Here is a 23,596-nt window from a genome sequence, read left to right on the forward strand (position 1 = left end):
AGATTGAACTGGTTTGGATTTTTTTTTTTTTTTTTACTCGACTAAAACTTGCTTAACATGCTGCTGCAGTCGAGCATTCAATGCTGTTTATTGGAAATGACAAGACATTCTTCACAATACAAAAATTATACAGAATACATACTGTATACCAAGTCCAGTATAAAAAAGAGCAAATTACAAGTGTTACAAAGATTTTCATTTGATTTCAAATCTCGTCTTCATTAAAGGTTGTTTTTATGAAAAAGAAAAGAGATAAGACAAGGCACAGCCGGTACTATCCGAAAAGCATAGTGCATACAATACCACACAAGTGAAACACCTTCACGTTGTGATGAACTTTGAAGGAAAGGGTACGAGCGGCGGGCTGGTATTTTGCTGTCCGTCACAGACCGGGTCGTGTGGAACTGTCACAAAGAGCCAGGCGTCTCTCAGACGTCGTGACTTATGGCTTTTACCAAGTGCTTTAATCTCTGGAATCTGAAGCAAATTGATTGCAAAAAAAACAAATAAAACAAAACAAAAAACAGCATGCTGTCTTTTAGGATTTACATGAAGCTTTAAGACAAACAGGAGATGGCTGGTGATGGGGGAGGAGGCTGAAAAACTTTAAAAATGAGATGAAGACTGGAGGTTTTCACACACCCTGGATCAGGATTTGTGGGTGGTGGGGGACAGGAGCAGGGAGGAGGGAGTTCCTTCCAGGTTTGGCAGGGGGACAGGCATGTGTCCGTTGATTAGACTGGGGAACTGTGGAGGAAGAGAGAGAGAGAGACGGGTGAGTGGGGGAGGCTCTCTGAAAGCTGCTTTCCGGTGAGGAACTGCAGCTTTGTCACTGCTCTGGTTTCCTGTTTTTTTTTTTTTTTTTTAAACACTGAGCCTCTTCCTTTAGACTGTCGCCTGCATCTACACAACACAAGTCAACATTATTTGTGTACAAAGAAGTCAGTTTGGTGCGCAAATGTGCGGTGGAGGTGTGGTGTGTGCACGCGCGGTTCACAATGAGGAGCAGATCTGAAACCAGTCCGCCCTGTTCAGACAGGCTCCCCTGGGCTCAAACAGGAAGTATTCACAGGATTTCCTCTCCCTGAAACAGGACACCTCTGCACGCCGCCAAACATCCCGGCTCGTTTGTAAGTTTGTATTTGCTATAATGCAGATCACAAATGCATAGTTGTTTTGATCGTTCATTATTATGCACCATTTGTTGTATTTGAGGAATCGTGCACTGAACTCTAAACCCACAACATCCTTGAGTTTTTATTAATCTGAAAAGATCAAGATACTGCTACAAAAGTAGACAGGATTCTGTCACATTTGGAAATTTAAACTACTGTTATTTGACATAACTGACATAACTACTGTTATTAATTCCTTTTCGCTTTTCCCTTTAAGGCTGGGGGTGACCACAGTAGATCAATCCAAGCTGGATTTGCACATAAATTTGGCATAGGTTTGACACCAGGTTCCCTTCCTGTCAACTCCAGGCATACGAGGTCTATTAGAAAAGTATCCGACCTTATTATTTTTTCAAAAACCATATGGATTTGAATCACGTGTGATTGCGTCAAACAAGCTTGAACCCTCGTGCGTATGCGCGAGTTTTTCCACGCCTGTCGGTTGCGTCATTCGCCTGTGAGCAGGCTTTGAGTGAGGAGTGGTCCACCCCCACGGAGGTGTTCCTTTGTCTCGCTCCATCAGCAAATCGGTCGTGACGCGCGAAGCCTCCGCTCGGCATTCCATGACAAAATCTCTTGTTAAAAGTGAAATCTGCCGGAAAATGGCTGATGTCCAGCTCTTGTGATAACCAGAGAAAGTGCACACGATGGTCTCGGATCCACAGAGCCATCTGTTTAGAAATGATCCGGTGGTTTGTGGCTCTCAATGGCGGCACGGAGCGCGGCGCCGAGCGTCCTTAAAGCTGTAGTAACAGTCCTTATTCTCTGTGAAGCCCGTAAAATTTTCACCGAAAGCCAGATAAATTTTTCGAATGGTTTCCAGGTGCCAGTCTAACAGTTTCTGAAAAAATTCTGATGGAAAAAAAAAAAGCCCAAATCATTCCACCATTTCCTGACAATGAAAATCCGCCGAGGGGGTGGACCACTCCTCACTCAAAGCCTGCTCACAGGCGAATGACGCAACTGACAGGCGTGGAAAAACTCACGCATGCGCACGAGGGTTCAAGCTTGTCTGACGCAATCACACGTGATTCAAATCCATATGGTTTTTGAAAAAAATAATAAGGTCGGATACTTTTCTAATAGACCTCGTATATGGATAATGAGCGCAGGTCGACTTGAACAGAAGGACTTGAAGGAAGTGCATTAACCACTTGCACCACCTGCTGTTAACATGCTAATGAAAATAAATAAATGCAAGTCAAAGTTGTGCACTCTCTTGGCAGTCATTTGTACTGGCAATAAGTTGGCTTAGGGTGGAAACATACTAGCTTTTAAAACACATTTTGTAGCCAACTAGCTAGGTCGTGAACACAACTGTACACATACAAATATACTAAGTATGTTATTGGAGGATTCCACCAGAGGACACACCAGGGTACTCTGATGAGTTTGAAACTTAAGGCACCTTGACACTTGCACGAATTTGATCCCTGCACGGCTGCGCAATTCGTCGTGCCAATGCGTCCCACTGGATGCCCCGCTATATAAAATAATCTTGTTGCCGCTCAGAACTTGGCTGATGAAACCATTCTCTCATCGCTCCCAGAATCACAAATTATTTACAGCTGCAGGTTGCCTTGCGCATGTTGTGCGGTGAACACATTTGGAATTTGTCTCAAAGATAATTATTTATAACACTGTAATGAATTGGTAATCTGTTGCATTTTCATTCCTTATGAGTTAGATAATGTATCTGCAAAGTTATGTTTATTATAAATGTAACATGTCATAATCTCAATTCCAAGTTCAGATGCGCTGTGCACAATGACGCGCAGTGTTCATGACTAGTTCACAAAGCTTATGTGTGTCAATGTGTAGAACATTTCAAAATTTTCTTTGCGCCCTGGCATGCAGCCGTGCGCAGTTTACGATGGGTTTACTTATTGGCACGCCAGATTGCATGCCAGTGCAGGGATCAAATCTGTGCAAGTGTCAAGGTGCTTATACTTATCTATTGCCAATTGTGACACTGTGCAATGACAATTATGCGTCACTGATTTGAGTAACTGGACGTGGTCACAAAACTCAACTTTCTGACACGAACTGGTCCAAGATCTTCATTTTGGATGTTGAAATTAAATTTGATGAAAATCTAAAACTTGCGGTTTTTCAATGCAAAATATTTGGTATTTTTCACCATTTATTTTTTACCAAGTATTCACAGCATTTGCCTTGAAGCTCAAAATTGAGCTCAGGTGCATCCTGTTTCCACTGATCATCCTTGAGATGTTTTTACAGCTTAATTGGAGTCCACATGGGGTAAATTCAGTTGATTGGGCATGACCTGTCTACATGTACAGTCCCACAGTTGACAGTGCATGTCAGAGCACAAACCAAGCATGAAGTCAAAGGAATTGTCTGTAGACCTCTGAGACAGGATTGTCTAGAGGCACAAATCTGGGGAAGGGTACAGAAACATTTCTGCTGCTTTGAGTACTGTTGCCTCACAGCAAGAAGGTCATGGGATTCATTCCCACCTGTGGCCTATGTGTGGAGTTTATATGTTCTTCCCGTGTTTGCGTGGGTTTCTGCCGGGTGGTCCGCTTTCCTCCCATATTTAAAGACATGCAGGTTAGGTGAATTGGAAACTTTATAATTGCCCAGGTCTCCTTTGCAAAGGAGATCTTTATCAATGGGACTAACCTGGCTAAATAAAGGTTAAATTACAAATGAAAAAACGGTCTCAATGACCACAGTGGCCTCCATCATCCATAAATGGAAGAAGTTCAGATCCACAAGGACTCTTCCTAGAGCTGGCAGCCCGTCTAAACTAAGTGATTGGGGGAGAAGGGCCTTAGTCAGGCAGGTGACCCACAACCTGATGGTCACTCTGTCTGAGCTCCAACATTCCTCTGTGGAGCTAAGAGAACCTTCCAGAAGGATGACCATCTCTGCAGCAATCTACCAATCAGGCCTGTATGGTAGAGTGGCCAGACAGAAGCCACTCCTTTGTAAAAGGCACATGGCAGCTCACCTGGAGTTTACCAAAAGGCACCTGAAGGACTCTCAGACCATGAGAAACAAAATCCTCTGGTCTGATGAACCAGGCACCATCCCTACATGTGGGGATGTTTTTCAGTGGCAGGAACTGAGAGACTAGTCAGGATTGAGGGAAAGATAAATGCAGCAAAATAGAGACATCCTAGATGAAAACCTGCTCCAGAGCGCTCTTGACTTCAGACTGGGGTTACGGTTCATCTTTCAGCAGGACAATGACCCTAAGCACACAGTCAAGATATCAAAGGAGTGGCATTAGGAAAACTCTGTGAATGTCCTTGAGTGGCCCAGCCAGAGTCCATACCTGAATCTGATTGAACATCTCTGGAGAGATCTGAAAATTGCTGTACACCGACGCTCCCCATCCAACCTGATGGAGCTTGAGAGATGCTGCAAACAGGAATAGGCAACACTGCCCAAAGATAAGTGCACCAAGCTTGTGGCATCATATTCAATTAGACTTGAGGCTGTAATTGCTGCCAACGGTGCATCAATCAAGTATTGAGCAAAGGGTGTGAATACTAAAGGATTATTAACCGACAACGAGGTCTATATGGGGAAATATCAGACCGACGTGTCTGTCTGTGTTGCTCGTAAAGACCGAACAAGCGAGGTTAGTAATTTCATTATATGTATAAACGGGCAATCTTACAGTATCGCCCGAATATGAAAGCTGCTGACTGCTCGTAGTCAGACCTGTTTGTTTCACCTCCATGAAGAACTTGCTAACAGATGGTCTGGTCGTTAGCTGGTCAGCGTTCAATCTGTGTTTTTGCAGATGCTGTTTAGATATTTATGGAGTATGTTTATGTTCGACTTCGTTTGTTTTTTGCTTCCTGGTTTGTAACGAAAATACGCACTGCAGACCGACTGTCGTGGTAACTAGTCCGGATATGGGAAAATATCAATCAATCGATCATTTTTTTTTTAATATAGCACCAAATCACAACAAACAGTTGCCCCAAGGCGCTTTATATTGTAAGGCAAGGCCATACAATAATTATGTAAAACCCCAACGGTCAAAACGACCCCCTGTGAGCAAGCACTTGGCTACAGTGGGAAGGAAAAACTCCCTTTAACAGGAAGAAACCTCCAGCAGAACCAGGCTCAGGGAGGGGCAGTCTTCTGCTGGGACTGGTTGGGGCTGAGGGAGAGAACCAGGAAAAAGACATACTGTGGAGGGGAGCAGAGATCGATCACTAATGATTATGCAGACTGGTGCATACAGAGCAAAAACAGAAAGAAACAGTGCATCATGGGAACCCCCCAGCAGTCTACGTTTATAGCAGCATAACTAAGGGATGGTTCAGGGTCACCTGATCCAGCCCTAACTATAAGCTTTAGCAAAAAGGAAAGTTTTAAGCCTAATCTTAAAAGTAGAGAGGGTGTCTGTCTCCCTGATCTGAATTGGGAGCTGGTTCCACAGGAGAGGAGCCTGAAAGCTGAAGGCTCTGCCTCCCATTCTACTCTTACAAACCCTAGGAACTACAAGTAAGCCTGCAGTCTGAGAGCGAAGCGCTCTATTGGGGTGATATGGTACTACGAGGTCCCTAAGATAAGATGGGACCTGATTATTCAAAACCTTATAAGTAAGAAGAAGAATTTTAAATTCTATTCTAGAATTAACAGGAAGCCAATGAAGAGAGGCCAATATGGGTGAGATATGCTCTCTCCTTCTAGTCCCCGTTAGTACTCTAGCTGCAGCATTTTGAATTAACGGAAGGCTTTTTAGGGAACTTTTAGGACAACCTGATAATAATGAATTACAATAGTCCAGCCTAGAGGAAATAAATGCATGAATTAGTTTTTCAGCATCACTCTGAGACAAGACCTTTCTAATTTTAGAGATATTGCGTAAATGCAAAAAAGCAGTCCTACATATTTGTTTAATATGCGCTTTGAATGACATATCCTGATCAAAAATGACTCCAAGATTTCTCACAGTATTACTAGAGGTCAGGGTAATGCCATCCAGAGTAAGGATCTGGTTAGACACCATGTTTCTAAGATTTGTGGGGTCAAGTACAATAACTTCAGTTTTATCTGAGTTTAAAAGCAGGAAATTAGAGGTCATCCATGTCTTTATGTCTGTAAGACAATCCTGCAGTTTAGCTAATTGGTGTGTGTGTCCTCTGGCTTCATGGATAGATAAAGCTGGGTATCATCTGCGTAACAATGAAAATTTAAGCAATACCGTCTAATAATACTGCCTAAGGGAAGCATGTATAAAGTGAATAAAATTGGTCCTAGCACAGAACCTTGTGGAACTCCATAATTAACTTTAGTCTGTGAAGAAGATTCCCCATTTACATGAACAAATTGTAATCTATTAGACAAATATGATTCAAACCACCGCAGCGCAGTGCCTTTAATACCTATGGCATGCTCTAATCTCTGTAATAAAATTTTATGGTCAACAGTATCAAAAGCAGCACTGAGGTCTAACAGAACAAGCACAGAGATGAGTCCACTGTCCGAGGCCATAAGAAGATCATTTGTAACCTTCACTAATGCTGTTTCTGTACTATGATGAATTCTAAAACCTGACTGAAACTCTTCAAATAGACCATTCCTCTGCAGATGATCAGTTAGCTGTTTTACAACTACCCTTTCAAGAATTTTTGAGAGAAAAGGAAGGTTGGAGATTGGCCTATAATTAGCTAAGATAGCTGGGTCAAGTGATGGCTTTTTAAGTAATGGTTTAATTACTGCCACCTTAAAAGCCTGTGGTACATAGCCACTAACAAAGATAGATTGATCATATTTAAGATCGAAGCATTAAATAATGGTAGGGCTTCCTTGAGCAGCCTGGTAGGAATGGGGTCTAATAAACATGTTGATGGTTTGGATGAAGTAACTAATGAAAATAACTCAGAACAATCGGAGAGAAAGAGTCTAACCAAATACAGGCATCACTGAAAGCAGCCAAAGATAACGATACGTCTTTGGGATGGTTATGAGTAATTTTTTCTCTAACAGTTAAAATTTTGTTAGCAAAGAAAGTCATGAAGTCATTACTAGTTAAAGTTAATGGAATACTCAGCTCAATAGAGCTCTGACTCTTTGTCAGCCTGGCTACAGTGCTGAAAAGAAACCTGGGGTTGTTCTTATTTTCTTCAATTAGTGATGAGTAGAAAAATGTCCTAGCTTTACGGAGGGCTTTTTTTATAGAGCAACAGACTCTTTTTCCAGGCTAAGTGAAGATCTTCTAAATTAGTGAGACGCCATTTCCTCTCCAACTTACGGGTTATCTGCTTTAAGCTACGAGTTTGTGAGTTATACCACGGAGTCAGGCACTTCTGATTTAAAGCTCTCTTTTTCAGAGGAGCTACAGCATCCAAAGTTGTCTTCAATGAGGATGTAAAACTATTGACGAGATACTCTATCTCACTCACAGAGTTTAGGTAGCTACTCTGCACTGTGTTGGTATATGGCATTAGAGAACATAAAGAAGGAATCATATCCTTAAACCTAGTTACAGCGCTTTCTGAAAGACTTCTAGTGTAATGAAACTTATTCTCCACTGCTGGGTAGTCCATCAGAGTAAATGTAAATGTTATTAAGAAATTATCAGACAGAAGGGAGTTTTCAGGGAATACTGTTAAGTCTTCTATTTCCATACCATAAGTCAGAACAAGATCTAAGATATGATTAAAGTGGTGGGTGGACTCATTTACATTTTGAGCAAAGCCAATAGAGTCTAATAATAGATTAAATGCAGTGTTGAGGCTGTCATTCTCAGCATCTGTGTGGATGTTAAAATCGCCCACTATAATTATCTGAGCTAAGCACTAAGTCAGACAAAAGGTCTGAAAATTCACAGAGAAACTCACAGTAACGACCAGGTGGACGATAGATAATAACAAATAAAACTGTTTTTTGGGACTTCCAATTTGGATGGACAAGACTAACAGTCAAGCTTTCAAATGAATTAAAGCTCTGTCTGGGTTTTTGATTAATTAATAAGCTGGAATGGAAGATTGCTGCTAATCCTCCGCCCCGGCCCGTGCTACGAGCATTCTGACAGTTAGTGTGACTCGGGGGTGTTGACTCATTTAAACTAACATATTCATCCTGCTGTAACCAGGTTTCTGTAAGGCAGAATAAATCAATATGTTGATCAATTATTATATCATTTACCAACAGGGACTTAGAAGAGAGAGACCTAATGTTTAATAGACCACATTTAACTGTTTTAGTCTGTGGTGCAGTTGAAGGTGCTATATTATTTTTTCTTTTTGAATTTTTATGCTTAAATAGATTTTTGCTGGTTATTGGTGGTCTGGGAGCAGACACCGTCTCTACGGGGATGGGGTAACGAGGGGATGGCAGGGGGAGAGAAGCTGCAGAGAGGTGTGTAAGACTACAACTCTGCTTCCTGGTCCCAACCCTGGATAGTCACGGTTTGGAGGATTTAAGAAAATTGGCAGATTTCTAGAAATGAGAGCTGCTCCATCCAAAGTGGGATGGATGCCGTCTCTCCTAACAAGACCAGGTTTTCCCCAGAAGCTCTGCCAATTATCTATGAAGCCCACCTCATTTTTTGGACACCACTCAGACAGCCAGCAATTCAAGGAGAACATGCGGCTAAACATGTCACTCCCGGTCCGATTGGGGAGGGGCCCAGAGAAAACTACAGAGTCTGACATTGTTTTTGCAAAGTTACACACCGATTTAATGTTAATTTTAGTGACCTCCGATTGGCGTAACTGGGTGTCATTACTGCCGACGTGAATTACAATCTTACTAAATTTACGCTTAGCCTTAGCCAGCAGTTTCAAATTTCCTTCAGTGTCGCCTGCTCTGGCCCCCGGAAGACAATTGACTATGGTTGCTGGTGTCGCTAACTTCACATTTCTCAAAACAGAGTTGCCACTAACCAGAGTTTGATCCTCGGCGGGTGTGTCGTCGAGTGGGGAAAAACGGTTAGAAATGTGAACGGGTTGGCGGTGTACACGGGGCTTCTGTTTAGAACTACGCTTCCTCCTCACAGTCACCCAGTCGGCCTGCTTTCCCGGCTGCTCGGGATCTGCCAGAGGGGAACTAACGGCGGCTAAGCTACCTTGGTCCGCACCGACTACAGGGGCCTGGCTAGCTGTAGAATTTTCCACGGTGCGGAGCCGAGTCTCCAATTCGCCCAGCCTGGCCTCCAAAGCTATGAATAAGCTACACTTATTACAAGTACCGTTACTGCTAAAGGAGGCCGAGGAATAACTAAACATTTCACACCCAGAGCAGAAAAGCGCGGGAGAGACAGGAGAAGCCGCCATGCTAAATTGGCTAAGAGCTAGTAGCTGCGCTAAGCTAGCGGATTCCTAAAAACACGCAAAGTGAATAATGTGTAAACAATTTAGAGGTGATTCAGCAGAAGGAGTGCTTTAGTTAAGGCACGTGAAGATTACACTGGGAAACAAATCGTAATCTAAATAACTAGATCAATCTAACTGCGCAGATTAAACAGCTAACAGATACAGAAAAACACCGCTGTGCTCCGGAACAGGAAGTGATACAATACCGCAGTGAGAGCCAACCACCAGTAGAGGCAAGCAGACCAGTAATCAGCCAATCAGAGAGCACGTAGCATCGCAGCCATATAATAATTATGAATATATGATTTCTTAGCTTTTTTATTTTTAATGAAATTGCAAAATAAAAAAAATAAAAAAACTTTTCTCATGTTGTCATTATGGGATGTTGTGAGGAGAATTTTGAGGAAAAAAAATTACTTACTCTATTTGGAATAAGGCTGTATCATATATAATGTGGAAAAAGTGTTCTCTGAATACTTTCCTGATGCACTGCAATTCTGTTTTTTTCTTCCGGCACCAGTGGGCTGCTGACAGCACTGTGATAGAGTTGGGTCGCGTGCTGCGTCCAGCGGGATATATGGAGTCTTGTTTGGTAAAACGTTTGCAATAATCTGCCTCCCATAATTCCTGTCTTATGGCTGGTGGGTATTTACAGAGAAACATCTGAGTCCAAGTGACTTGAAGAGTGCTGAAACATATCAATACCTTATCTCTTTTATAAGGTTTCTATCACTGGAGATGCCAAAATGAATGCCAAGAATAATTCAAATTCCTATTGCAAATGCTATAATCTGCATCAACTGCATCCCAAAAATGTTATGTAAGGATTAAACGAGAAGCCGTGCATTATACGGTTTGAATGCATGACGCGGAGTCTAAAACACCACAACGCGAAGCGGCGTGGTGTTTTAGATATGTGTGTGTGAGTATAAAAGGTTGTTTATGTATGTATATAGTACATCGGTTTGAATGCACTCCGTGAAGTGCATTCAAACCGATGTGTTTACCGAGTCTGCGGGCTCGCACCGCAGCGGGCCACTCACACCGCCCCCCTCTGCTGTGTCGAGCTGCGGCCAACTCTGGTAACATGTCCAGAAACTACGCTTGCTGTTTTGATGCGGAGCCCGCAAGGATAGAACTGTTCTCTTCTTCTGTCCCGTCTTCAATCTTGTCCAGTTCGTCTGATGTTAAATCTTTATGCCGTTGCTTTTGCTGTTCTTCTCATTTGCTCTCCTCCTCTTCCCATTCCTGAAATGTTTTATTTTGGCCAAAAATATTAAAATTCACTTGGAAATCCATGTTTTATTGCGTTTGTCATTCACCTGTCAAAACACAGCTGATCTGCGCCAACTGACTTGCACGTTGCTATGGTGACGACCAGAGCGGAGTGATTCTAACAGTGACTTAACTCGCCGAACTACGTGTGCGTATACATGAAAATAATGCACGCCAGTTAGACATGGAATTCTCACTGACCATGGTATAATTACAAGTAAATTAGTCTGACAAACATTAGCTAATGATGGTGGTAGGGATTTGGGGGGGGGGGGGGGGGTCCACATTAAACACACACAGTCTCATTCTTTTGACTGCACATACAGAAATTTGATGACAAGCAAAATTTGGGTCTGAAACATTTCATTTTAGAAATCTCCACAGTCTCATGTCCACATCTCAGTCTATAGAATGGTCTTGGCTACATATTTAAATTTTTTTTAAGCTACCTGGTGATCTATATTAGTTTCATGACAAGGTACAGACTAAGAGCCTTTAAGACACAAACCAGGCCAAAATGTAACATTTATCTGTCATGACCTTTACTGATGTGACTGTAACAACCACAAGGAAGAAAAGGGATTTTTCTTTTTTACCACAACACTAATTTCACCTCACAACTTCCTCCTTACCTTTCATTTAATTTCCAGTAAACAATCAGAGTTTCAGCGCAGCTCCTGTTCCCATCTCCGGCTATTTTTAAATTTGTCTCTTCCTGTCCATGCCTGCCACCTGCGCCTGCTCCTTACCTGGAAGAGGGAGCCGTGTCCCTGCAGCCGGGCGGGGCTGAGCGGGGCGACGGGGCTGAGGCTGCTCCAGAAGTGAATGCCAGACAACAGTGGACTGTGAGCCAGCAGTAAACCAGAGGGAGTCTGTGAGGAGTAGAACACAGCAATGTGAAGGCAAAATTTTAGTTTCTCTCCACCCCCCTGCTTCAGTGCTCTGTTAGACTACAGTTAAACTTTAAAATGCAAATGGCCTCGTATCTCGGTTTGGAAAAGTGATCTGAGTGAGCAGGAAGGAAGTCTGTGGTGTCTCCCCAGAATACGGCGGTGAAGTGAGGAGAAGGACGACAGGGCTTGTTGTTGATTGGAGGAGTCCTCCAGCACTTTCGAGCACCGACATATGAAATCAATTTCTCCCTCTTTCCCCCGTGTCACCTCAGAGAAGAGAGCCAGTGTTGGAGGGACGGGGCCCTGCTCCCATTATTAATGGAATTATTGGCGCATATGGCATCACTTAGGGCCTCTTCCCCCTCTCACAGACTGGAATAGCAGACAATTTCTGTAAATCTCTTGTTTTCCTCTGATCTCACTTTTGTGCCCTTATAAACAGACGGGTAGGCGTGCACGGCGAGCGATGTGCCGCCTCCGTGTGTGGATGAAACTGATGCCACAGCAGCTTTGAAATAAAATGCAACATATTAGTCATCAGAGCTGCAAAGATTAATCTACTATTAATGGCCAGTTAGTTATTTTGGTAATCAATTTTTTGTAGTCTATAAATTCTCTGAATTCAGCTTCTTAGACATGAATACTTTCTGAAGTCATCTTGCACTCTGGAAAAACTGACATTTTTCACAATTTTCAGACATATGGGCTTAATAACTGTTAGTCGAGAATATAATCAATGAATTAATCTATTTTTGAAAATAATCATTTGTTGCAGTCGGAGTTATCTGTTTCTGCTAACGGTACAAATTTCTGAGTTAACAAATCCAACCGGAACACCATACCTAAATAGATTTTGCTCTAGTTTGGTGCAGCTTAAACACAAACATTTCTCTCTCAGACTTCTGAAATTATAGAAATCACAGCAAGAAAAGGTTCTTAGTTAATGCAGGAAAATATGCAAATGGACACTGAAGTCGCTAGTTTGAAAACCATGCGAGTCCCTTTAACTGGATACACTAAAATATCTCACAGGCTCCATGTTCACCTGCCTCACTGTGGCTTCGATCACATTTAGATATAACAAGTTTGAACCTTTTGTGTGCACTCGATGGAAAAATATAACATGAAATGACTAAATTGTTTCAAGACATGGGAATGAAATCAGTGTGTTATGCTTCATAACACTGTTTTCTAAACAATATGATGCAAGTATAATTTTCTGTTTGAAAAGGGCAGCTAGTGAGGCATGGTTGTAAAGCACTTTGAGCATCTCCTAGATGGAAAAGTGCTACAGAAGTGCATTGCTTTCTTCTAACTTTGATTTGAGACAAACTGCGTTCACATCAGTCCTGAAAATCATTCCCAAACAGGAAAATTCATGCTGTGTGCAAACTGTGACTGCCTGAGCTCCTAACTTAAATTTAACCGCTACATTTTCCTTGTTTAATTGATGCTTGAAGACATTTTGGCACAAGTAACTACATCTTTTCACAAACATGCCAGGCTGTGTCAGCTGCTCTCTGCAGGGACACAGATGGGACAGAAACAGCAGCACAGACTCTGTGGAAGACTTTATTATTACACCACTCATCGCAGAATGGCATGACTTCTACCTTATGATGTGAAAGATGGAAATGAGAGGAGATATGTGTGTGCGACTATAAAAGGGTGTTTACTTTGTGTTTTTAAACTATTTGTGTGTGCTGAGACTACTGACGGTACTTTACAGCCAAGGTGAACACTTTCAGGACGTAGGATCACGATGAACACCCAGAGTGCTAAACGTTCTCAGAATTTGGAGTCTGTGAACCACCTTGTGTGGCTGTAAAGCAGGAAATGTGTACAAAAACAGGAAGTGCAGTTTTGGTCGATACCCATCAGATAAATATTTCTTTCACCTGTGCAGTGAAGAAGGCTGGAGTGAGGGAGCCGGAGGGCAGCGCTGGACTGTTGAGGGCGATGGAGCCGATGTCGCTGCCTGCAAGCAGTAAAGATGGGGCGGAGATCTCCAGAGATTTGGGCTTTTTGCTTTTTGATGGGAGTCCATCTCCTTGATCACTATTACTACCAGTACTACTTCTACCACTGCTGCTCCTCTTCTCCGGAGGCTGCAGCGCTCGCTCTCTGTGTCCTGAGGAGAGGTTGAGGGGCTGAGCATTCTGGTCTGAGTCAGAGTCCTCCTCCTTGACGACGGCGGGGCTCCAGCTCCTGCTGGGCTGCGGAGGTTGAGCGCTCGGAGAGGATGGGGAGTGGGAACGAGGAGGGAGTTTGGATGATCTGGAGATAAGACGGGACTCGGGCTTGGCAGAAAGAGGGGGGACTCCTCCCGTTGGCACCAAAGCAGATGACGGAGCGGGGTTCCTCTTGGCGCTCCCTGAGGGCTCGGAGCAGCTCTGGCTGATTTTGCAGGGAGCTGATGCTGAACGAGGAGTAGAGACCCGAGCGAAGATAGTCGTTCCGACAAGGCTGCGCCGCGAGGCCTGCCAGAGTTCTCCTCTGGGCTTCATCCTCTGCTTCCTCTTCCTCCTCCTCTTCTACCTCCAGCTCTGGGACTTCACCTTCTTGGAGAGGGAACCTCCCAGAAGCCAGGCCCATCTCCACTGCCTGGGGGTCCATTTTCAGGATCTCGGGGAAGGATACAAACTTGTACACAAACTTCTGGCCAATCACCTTCTTGATAATATTCTGTAAAAACAGGCAAACAGCAGCAACCATTAGAATTCCACGCACAGCTTTCCATCACTTTTCTTAAATGCAGTACACAAATGTGGGTCTGTAACAGTGTCGGTACACAGTACAACTAAAAGACGACACACTGTGCCTGTTCAGCTGCACTCAGACAGTGTCACAGCACTGCGTCACAACTGGAATTGTATTGTGGGTTTCACAAGTAAAGAGGAAGAGGAAGTGTATCAGCAGAGGCTGCAAGTTAAGAGAAAAACAAACTCACTGCCCTTCTACGACACAGCTTTTAGGTCTTTTCAAATATTAGCTGTACAATTATACAATATGAAGTGGAGCATGCAGTCGTCCTTTCACCTTGTCATAGTAGTAGCGCAGGGCTCTGCTCAGCTTGTCATAGTTCATGTTGGTCTTGTTCTTCCGTAGCCCCCACAGTTTGGCTACTTCCTCTGATTTCAGCAGCTTGAACTCGCCATCTGTAGACGTCCAGCAAATCAGGTGCTTGTGACTTTGATCCAACAGCAACTGCAGCAGGAACTGCCACAGAGTGATGGCACTGTCCATACCTGTGGCGAGACAAGATCACAGCGCCCGATTAGTTCAACCTGGATTTAACCAAAATCAGGCTCAGATAGTGTTGCCAATTTAGTGACTCTGTCACAAGAGTCAGCAACTTTTTGACCTTCCCTAACAAGTAAACACCGTATCTAGCAACTAGTTAAAAAAAGTGTGTCAAATTTGCAGCATACAAACCAGTCAGTTTGTAAATAGATTGCTTTAAAAAAAAAAAAACAACAAAAACCCACAAATCCAGCCCTCAAAAGAACAGAATGCAGTTCAGCATTAGCCATGATTACATCATAACATAATCCAGTGACATTTTAGAAAACCAACAGTGACTTCTGATTTTTTTATTTTTTTTATTTTATGCAACACTGGGCTCAGAGGGGAGAAAAGCATTAAAGCTGCTGATGATTATTAAAACTGGAAGAGCACTCATGGAACACACACTGTACTTTATTTTTTTTTTCATATATCATCCCTGCTCAAAAGTCTGTTTCACTGTAAAGGTCTCTGATTTTGATTCTGATCTGCATCAATTTTGACTTTAGATTATCTGACAGGCTTCACTGACAATTTAATTACTTGTGGGGAAACTGACTGAAAAATAGCCCATTTTGTTATCCATAACAAAATTTAAAAGATCAAGCAGCTACATCAGATCAGGCATAAAATTTAATTTAAAGCAACAACAAAATTTGCTTAATTCTTTCTCAACATAAGAACCACCTCCCTTTAGAATGTCATTGTAATATATAAAGTGCTTTTTAAATTTTTGTAATCCACAAACAAACCATAGGTGATCACATTCCCTCCTGTCAGTTAGTAGATGAGGAAATAATCTGCAAGATCTTTTTTGGTGAAGTGTTAAAAAAGCCTTGGATACACAGTAGGTATCAAATAAATAAACATAACCACTCAGTGATGCACTCTTACATAGAAAAATATCATAAACACATACACACTGCAACAATGTGCCTGATGCAAATATGACAGAAAATTCAGGCAAGGAGGTGTGGCCGCCGTTTTCAAACCGGGCAACTCTGGCTAGCGACCACAACCTCCTCAGAAAGTCCAGCCTGCTCTGTCCCTTCCTGTACAGATGGTTGGTGTGGGTTGTCCAGTCCAGTTTACTGTCCACCCACAACCCAAGATACTTGTAGGAATCCACAGCCTCCACCTCAGCTCCCTGGATCAGAACTGGTTGCAGTCTTAGTCTGGACTTCCCAAAGTCAATGACCAGCTTCGTCTTTGAGGTGTTGAGCTGTAGATGGTTTGTGTGGCACCAGACAGCAAAGTCCTTCACTAAGCTCCTGTACTCCTCCTCTCTGTCAAAAATGCTGAAAAGCTGCGCATGTTGGGAATGCCACATCCAGAGGAAGAAGGGAGACAATATTTCCTTCCATAAGTAAGTAGTTCTGGCTATTCTTGTTACTTTTTCCATGACTTTTGGGAGATAAACTGGTGTATCTTGCAGAGCGTCATGCCTGTGCAATGTATGAAAATGAAGTTGTATACTATGTACATACGATATTGCCTGGCAGTGCCTGGAATAAAATGTGACTCATGAATGATCATCCCCAAAGGAATTGATTATTGGATTTTTACTTTAACTTTTGAAGGGCCTGTACCCAATCTGAGGATTTAGAAACCACCTGGAACTGAAATTTACTCAATGCTGAATCAATTCAGTATGATACAAAAATGGATTTACCATGTGGAATTAATTCATGCGGCCTGTGTGCCCAGTCTGGATCGTGTGTATCACGATATGTTGCCTTGTTATGTCTGCAGAATTTGGAAGTTGGAACATATCGGATCCATGTAAACTTTCAACACTAATTTGTTTGCATTATGACACGTTCAACTTCAACTTCTGTACTATCTTGATATTGCCTGGCAGTAGTGATCAGCACAGTTCAGCTAATCCAATAGCAGATAATTATCGAAGCTAATGTTTTGCTAGCGGATTAGCTTTCCAGATAAGTTTTAAAACCATCATCGGCCCAATTATCTTCTGATAAATTTAGTTCTGATAACACTTTTTTGGGGGGGGCTGGTAAAGTGCGCAAAGTTTAACAGCCAAAAACATTTGTAAACCCTAAAAGCAAACATTTTAGTCCATCTCTTGTATCTTTATTTATGGCAGACTGGCTGTTGCTTGCTGATGACATCATCATTAAGCGCAAAACGTGATTGGCCGGTCGATGCAGGGAGCATTGTGGGTAGTGTAGTTCAGGTTCACTTTGGACGTTAGTGTTACCGTCCCTTGGAAATCTGCTGCAAAACCCATCACATATCATGCAAAAAGAATTATTTAAATATCTAAAGGACAATGGATTACTTCATCGCATCTAAACAAATGACTATGGCTGCCAGGAGTTAAGGTTTTGTAAAATCTCAACGATGACTCACCAGCCCAGTAGGTGGTGGTAAATGCACCCTAAGCTGGTGCCATCCACCATTGGATCTGAAAGAAGAAAATAGAAGAAGAAGTCCGTTCGACACAAAAACAAAACTGACTAATTTTAACATTATTTTATTTTATTTTTTTGTGGCTGACGATACTGCCAAGACTCAGTGGGAGAGAGGAGCTCTCACGGTGCAGCTGAGTAGAGACTGGGACATTTCTTCACCGTTTAGACCGTTTTGGATAATCTCAGGATGATTATTTTTTTCAGATGAATCCCACTGAAACTAATAGGTAAGAATTTATATTTATTACATGTCTGTTAATCTGCCAATCAATGCACTAATGGATGTATTTGGGGTGTTTAAACCGCAAGGTTCAAAGCGTGTGAAAAAAGCAGCAACTTTTAGTTTGTAAATGACGGGGTATCTAATACTGAGAAACTGTGACTTCTAATACTGCGTTTTACTGCTTTTGAAAGATGACAGTGTTTGGGGTTTTATTTTTTTATTCATTCATTTTTCGTGCGTTCTTGTGTGTTTGGGATCCTTGAATTTACCCAGCACCCCCTGCAGCGCTTAAAGTGAAACTGGTTTATCAGAAGCCGACAGTGTAATCTGATGTGGCCACGTCCAAATCAATACTAAAAGTTATCGGTTATCTGTAATAAAGATAAATTTTTTTAGTAGTTTATCGTCATAAAAGATAACTTTTCAGTTATCTGATTAATGGTTATCGAAGCTAACTTTCTGGTTAGCTGTGCCCACCACTGCCTAGCAGTACCTGGAATAAAATGTGACTCATGAATGACCATCCCCAAAGGAACTGATTGAAGCTGGAACAGATCGGATCCATGTACAATTGCACCACTAATATTTTGGAATGTGTGGGTGTCAGAGTAAGTTTAATACTTTCCTTACATAATTTAATGTAAATTAATTACTGGCTCGATATCCAGGTAAGAACAGTATTTCAACAAGGTATTTAACAGGTATTTTGCAAGCTTTCTTCCATGTGTGTTCACTCACGTATTTACTTCCGCATTGAAAATGCACACGAAAACATTTCACATCCGGGCACATTGTCAATATTTTGCCCAGTTTGAAAATGGTGGCTCGCTCTCCATGAAGGAACATTCGCGTTAAGTAGGCAGCATTGCGTTTGCAGTCTAGTACTCATATACGGCTCTGGGTTTCTATCCTACTCGCCTCGCATTAGTCCATGCAGACTACATCCGTTTTTGGCTGCAGACGAAAGACCTGCCTGAGAGCTGTAACACGTGAGGAAGCGTGGTGATGAAGAGAACAATCTGTGCGTTAAACAGCACAGTGTAATGTAGCAGAGAGAGAGAGAGAGAAAGCATCAGGAGGAACAACAGCTCAAGCCAAAAATATGCTGCGGTTCAACTTGGCCCTCTCTCCACAGGAAGTATGATGGGCGCAGGGCGGGTTATTGCTTTAATAGAGGAATGTGCAGCTTCGGAGCTCCTGTCTGCCTGCAAAGACCTCTCACGTTAACGCCGTCTGTCAGCGCCGCACCAATATTGACAGGGTGACTGTATTCTCATCTAAAACACATCCGTGCACGTGAAGAGCGGTGCTACAAGGCGCCGATAACAGGCTGCCCTCCATGGACAGACAGACAGACACAGAGGGAGGGATTTCCGACACGAGCTATCCCTGGAGTTTTCTATCTACCATGTGAAACTACAAACCTGTCAGAGGCAGGACTTCCTGCCATTCTACATCCAAGGACAAATGGCAGGAGAAGGGATCCCACAGCAGGGGAGCACTTTCCCGGCTCTGCCACACTTCCCACGGAAACCTCAGCGGAGGAGGGTCAAAAGATCAAATCATTGTCCCCCTTCTCCCCCCAAAACTCCACCATCTATGAACTCAAAGTGAATGTGGCTTTAAAAATTTTTTTTTTGTTTGCAAATATGCACCCAGTGACCAGAAAATAGACACACCCACACATTAAAATAACATTAGAATTACAACTTCTGCTACTACTGCAACAACTACATACAACAGAAGCGAGTACATTCCTGTGTAGCATCACCAACACATCAAAGTATTCAAAATTTGGATCATCTCAATAAATGCACGTATGTGCAAGCTGGCGAGTGTTTCCCGTTATGAACAAATGAAAATAATAAAAAAATACATCTGTTGGACTTTGTTCAAATTAATCATTAATAAATAGTCATTTTATATGAAACAGACGCACTTCAAAAGCAGAGTGAGATGTCTGGAGCAGATAAATGGTTAATTTAGAGATGTGGGGAATGGGGATGGACCAGTTGTCTGCCTGGGTGCTTGCCATCCATGACCCAAGATGGTTCCATGGTGTGGTGGATGCAGCGAAGCATGGCACCAGTGCATTCTCCCAAACCTGACATGCACAGGGGCATGCTCACTTATGTTGTGTATTGTATTATTAATAAACTGTTGTTTGATCAGTAATTTCATCATTGATTAATCGCTTACCATAATTCATTTATAAATGAAAAATTACTCATTATAGCTTGTTATAGCATCTCATAGGTGAGGAGTTGCATCCTTTCTGTATTATTTCACAATAAACTGACAACTTTGTTTTGGACTGCTCTGTGGGAAGCATAATGACTTTTCTTTTTTTTTTAAACCACTGCCAACAAAGTTGGGTGGATGTTATGGCTTCACTCCTGTTTGCTGTGTTTGTGAACAGCCTGGAATCTACAATTTTTCATATAACGTTATGATTTTTTTTTTAAATAGAGGATTCATATCACGATAGGCAAGAACTGATTCAATTTTCGAGATCATAGGCCCAAGGTCAAAGTCAGGAAAAATATGGGAAAAATCCCTATCCTTTAACATTGAAAGAATTTTCAAGAATTCATAAGTGTCAAAAACACTGAATTTCTTTCATATTTGGGAGCATTATGTAGGATGGTACCCTTTACTGACTGACAAAGTTTGAACCATTTTGTGGCCACTTAAATTAACATAGAAAAACCCATTTAATGTATATTTTTACATTATATCTGAATCAAATGCACCCCAATCACTCTCGTATTTTCAAATACGAGAGTGATTGGGGCACATTTGAGGTGCAGACTGGCACTCACTAAGTTTTATCCAGATCTGATCCGGATTGTGGATTTTGTGGACAATTTGAATTTAATATTGAAAAGCCCATGTGGTGTATATTTCACATTATATCTCAATCAAAAGTGCTTCAATCTATCTCATTTTTCTGTTATGGATTTACCTACACCACCAAAATTGGATGGAGGTTCCAATTTTATGCCTGATTGTCTATCTTGCAATTATCAGTTAGAAACCAAGTGCCAAAAAGCAATGGAAAATTGTGCACAGCACAGATAACCAATGTTCTGTGAAAATTATCTGAAAAAGAATTCAGAAACTAAAAAAGTTGGAAGAAAAAAAAAACATGACAATGCCACAAAAAAAAAAAAACCCTTTGATTTAAGTCCATGAACTAAATACATACTCCTGACATTTGATCACATTTGATTTAGCTTATGAAATGTCACTTCTAACAGGTCTTAGAACTTGGAAAATTTTTTCCAAGGTAAAAATTTGTGTAATTGGAAACTAGTGTTGGCAGAGGTTTGCGCTCAATGACCATGGTGCACTAGTTTCATTTCTTTTTCGTTTGTTTTTAAATTAACTTTGATCTGCACGTGATTCAAAATTTAAAAGAGTGGGTTCAGAAAATGAATTAATTCTGACACTTTTTGGAATACCTGAAAATGTTTTACCAAAATACAAACAACATTAAAAAAAGTCAATCCATACACTGTAAAAAACACAAATTGCAATTTATCATGAATCCACAACTATCTTAAAATCTAAAAACACCAAACTGTGCACCATATTTCATTCAAATCTATTAATATTTTTGAGTTACGCTGTCCACAGACAGAAAAAAAGGTTTCCTCTTTGGCAGACAGAGGTAATAAATTCTGATCCAATAACATGCAGTACAAACTCCAATCTCAAAGCTAACCATAAATCTAATGGCCAAAACAATGAATACTTCCATGAAATGACAGAGGAGGGCAGAGGGTTTGTGATCTGGTCCATTTTGTGATATCTCAAATGTTGTGGTCAGGTAAGAAATAGTTCAGCCTGAAACTCTTTTAGTTATGTCAACCGTCATCAGCAACCAAAGGAGCCTCTTCAGCGACAGACTGCTGTTTCCCAAGTGCAGGACCAACAGACTGAAAAACTCCTTTGTCCTTCAGCCCATCAGACTGTACAACTCCTCACTCAGGGGGAGGAGGAGTACAGGAAGACAGATGACAGGAATGAGAGGAACAACAGTAGCAGTAGTGAGCAGTATTTCAGGTATTTGTTTGTATTTACATTTTGCAATTTTTTTACTTTACTTTTGATACTCTGTGTAAGCCTGATCCGTCAGATCTCAGAAGCTAAGCAGAGCAGAATCTGGTTAGTACTTGGATGGGAGACCTCTTTGAAACACCAGCGGCTGTGTGTGTTTCTCCAGGTAAAACTGGAGTTGCGTCAGGAAGGGCATCCGGCAATAAAACTTGTGCCAATTACCGATGCGGAATCTGGCTATAACCACTGTGGCGACCCTGAATGAAACTGGGGAGCAATCCGAATGAACAACAACTCTGTGTGCTGCTATCCAATATTGCTAGAACCTCAATTTCCCTGAAGGTGTCTTCCCAAGAGATTATTAGTTAATCTAATCTAATGCACACGTCTGTTGCTGAAGATCCATCATCTCCACGCACACTTCATTATCAACATTTCCGAATGTGGTATAAGTGCAGTAAATCTACATTAAAAGCACCAACAGAACAGCACGCTGGCAAGATGGGTAAGAAAAGTGTGGTGGAGTGCCGCCTGTTGGTTGGTAGCGTTATGAGCACTCCTGAGTGCTGTTCTTGTTTAAATATGTTTATTACACAGGTGTGGAGGTTTAACTGTATTCCAGTTCACATTGTGTACCTGTTATCCGGCCGGTGAGTGTAGAACCAGGAAGAATAACAAAGTGATGATGGGTCTGAGCTAATTACGTTACAGTCTTTTGTAGGAAGGTGACAGCAGCATTATAGTGGTTTTTGTTGAGGATGCTCAGGCCCCGAAGCTGAGCGCACAAAGCCTTCCAGTGTGTTGGCGAACGGAAACTCCTAATGAGATTAGGTGGTGTGCGCAGACATTACTGAGCCATGACTAAATCTGCTCTTTTCCTGCTCGCAGACGGTGGAAAATTCAACATGGCCCGTATTTATATAAATAAATAAATAATCCCCGCACTCCTTTTACATCGCGCCCTCTGGACACAATTTCTCCGGGGTAACATTTTTATCCACAACTTTAAAGTTGCGTTCTGGTCAGCGGCTCGTTTTTCAAGATGTTGTTCCGACCGGAAGACGGCGGAAACCAAACGTACACTTAAAAAAAAAAACAAAAACCTCTTCCAAATACAGTCGAGACAAAGTGGGGGAGGGAAAAAAATACAAAACAAAGGCGAGCAAACTTCACACGAGAGTTTATAATGTTTAAAATGTATGTGTGTGGGGGGAAATTAAGCGGACACAACGAATCGTGCCTTACGTCACTTTCCGACCGCCGAGAAGTCGCCGATTTCATACAAAGATTTGAATTTGACTTTACCTGCGATGTCTCACTCGGTTTCTCCTCCGCGAAGCTTTACGGAGTTGCTGGTGTGATTCCTCGCTTTTCCATGCTTACTGTTGCTCCTCGCTGCCTGTGCTGGGCTGAAATCGGATCCTGGGCTTTTTTCTTTTTCTGAGCAGGAAGTTGGAGCAGGCAGACACAGAGCCGGCTCACTTCCTCTCCCCGACGATTCCCCAGGCGCTCTGCCGTCTGTGTAAACACGCTTTTCCTCCCCTGCTGCCCACTGACGGTCTGCACACATGGAGCCGCTGACTCACGTCACCTCGCCGCAGGCCGCCGACGCGCCGCCTTCAGGTACGCCTCGGAACTTCAGACACTCTAGGTTTCTGCGAGGTTCAATGTTGAATGTGTTTGCTGGGTGTGTGTCATCGTTTACAAAAAGTTGTGAAAACGTTACCAAATAAATAAATACTTTTGGAACATCTACGGAAGAGGAAATGTTACCAAATATATCCGCCTGCTGGTTTTTAAAAACTGCAGAAGTTGTTGCGTAACTTCTTTTTACGGTTGGGTATGACAACCTTTACTTGGAAATTACTAGATTTTATGAGTCATCGCCTATGATTTTTTTTTAATGATTTGGTTGTCCTCCCAAAATTATTAAAATGCA

The 23,596-nt window shown here is 42.1% G+C and overlaps 1 protein-coding gene across 1 annotated transcript; it reads right to left on the reverse strand.

Moving 5' to 3' along the window:
* Positions 1–72: 72 nt before the first annotated feature.
* On the reverse strand, positions 73–23,245 carry elk3 (ETS transcription factor ELK3). The gene is given in 6 exon segments (XM_034176164.1): positions 73–747; positions 11,509–11,631; positions 13,551–13,961; positions 13,963–14,337; positions 14,692–14,900; positions 22,963–23,245. Coding segments are annotated over 5 exon segments (1,215 nt in total). The 5' UTR covers positions 14,899–14,900; positions 22,963–23,245; the 3' UTR covers positions 73–648.
* Between the last annotated feature and the right edge of the window lie 351 nt (positions 23,246–23,596).

Source organism: Thalassophryne amazonica, chromosome 8, assembly GCF_902500255.1.
Source record: "Thalassophryne amazonica chromosome 8, fThaAma1.1, whole genome shotgun sequence".
In the NCBI taxonomy this organism is placed as follows: domain Eukaryota; kingdom Metazoa; phylum Chordata; class Actinopteri; order Batrachoidiformes; family Batrachoididae; genus Thalassophryne; species Thalassophryne amazonica.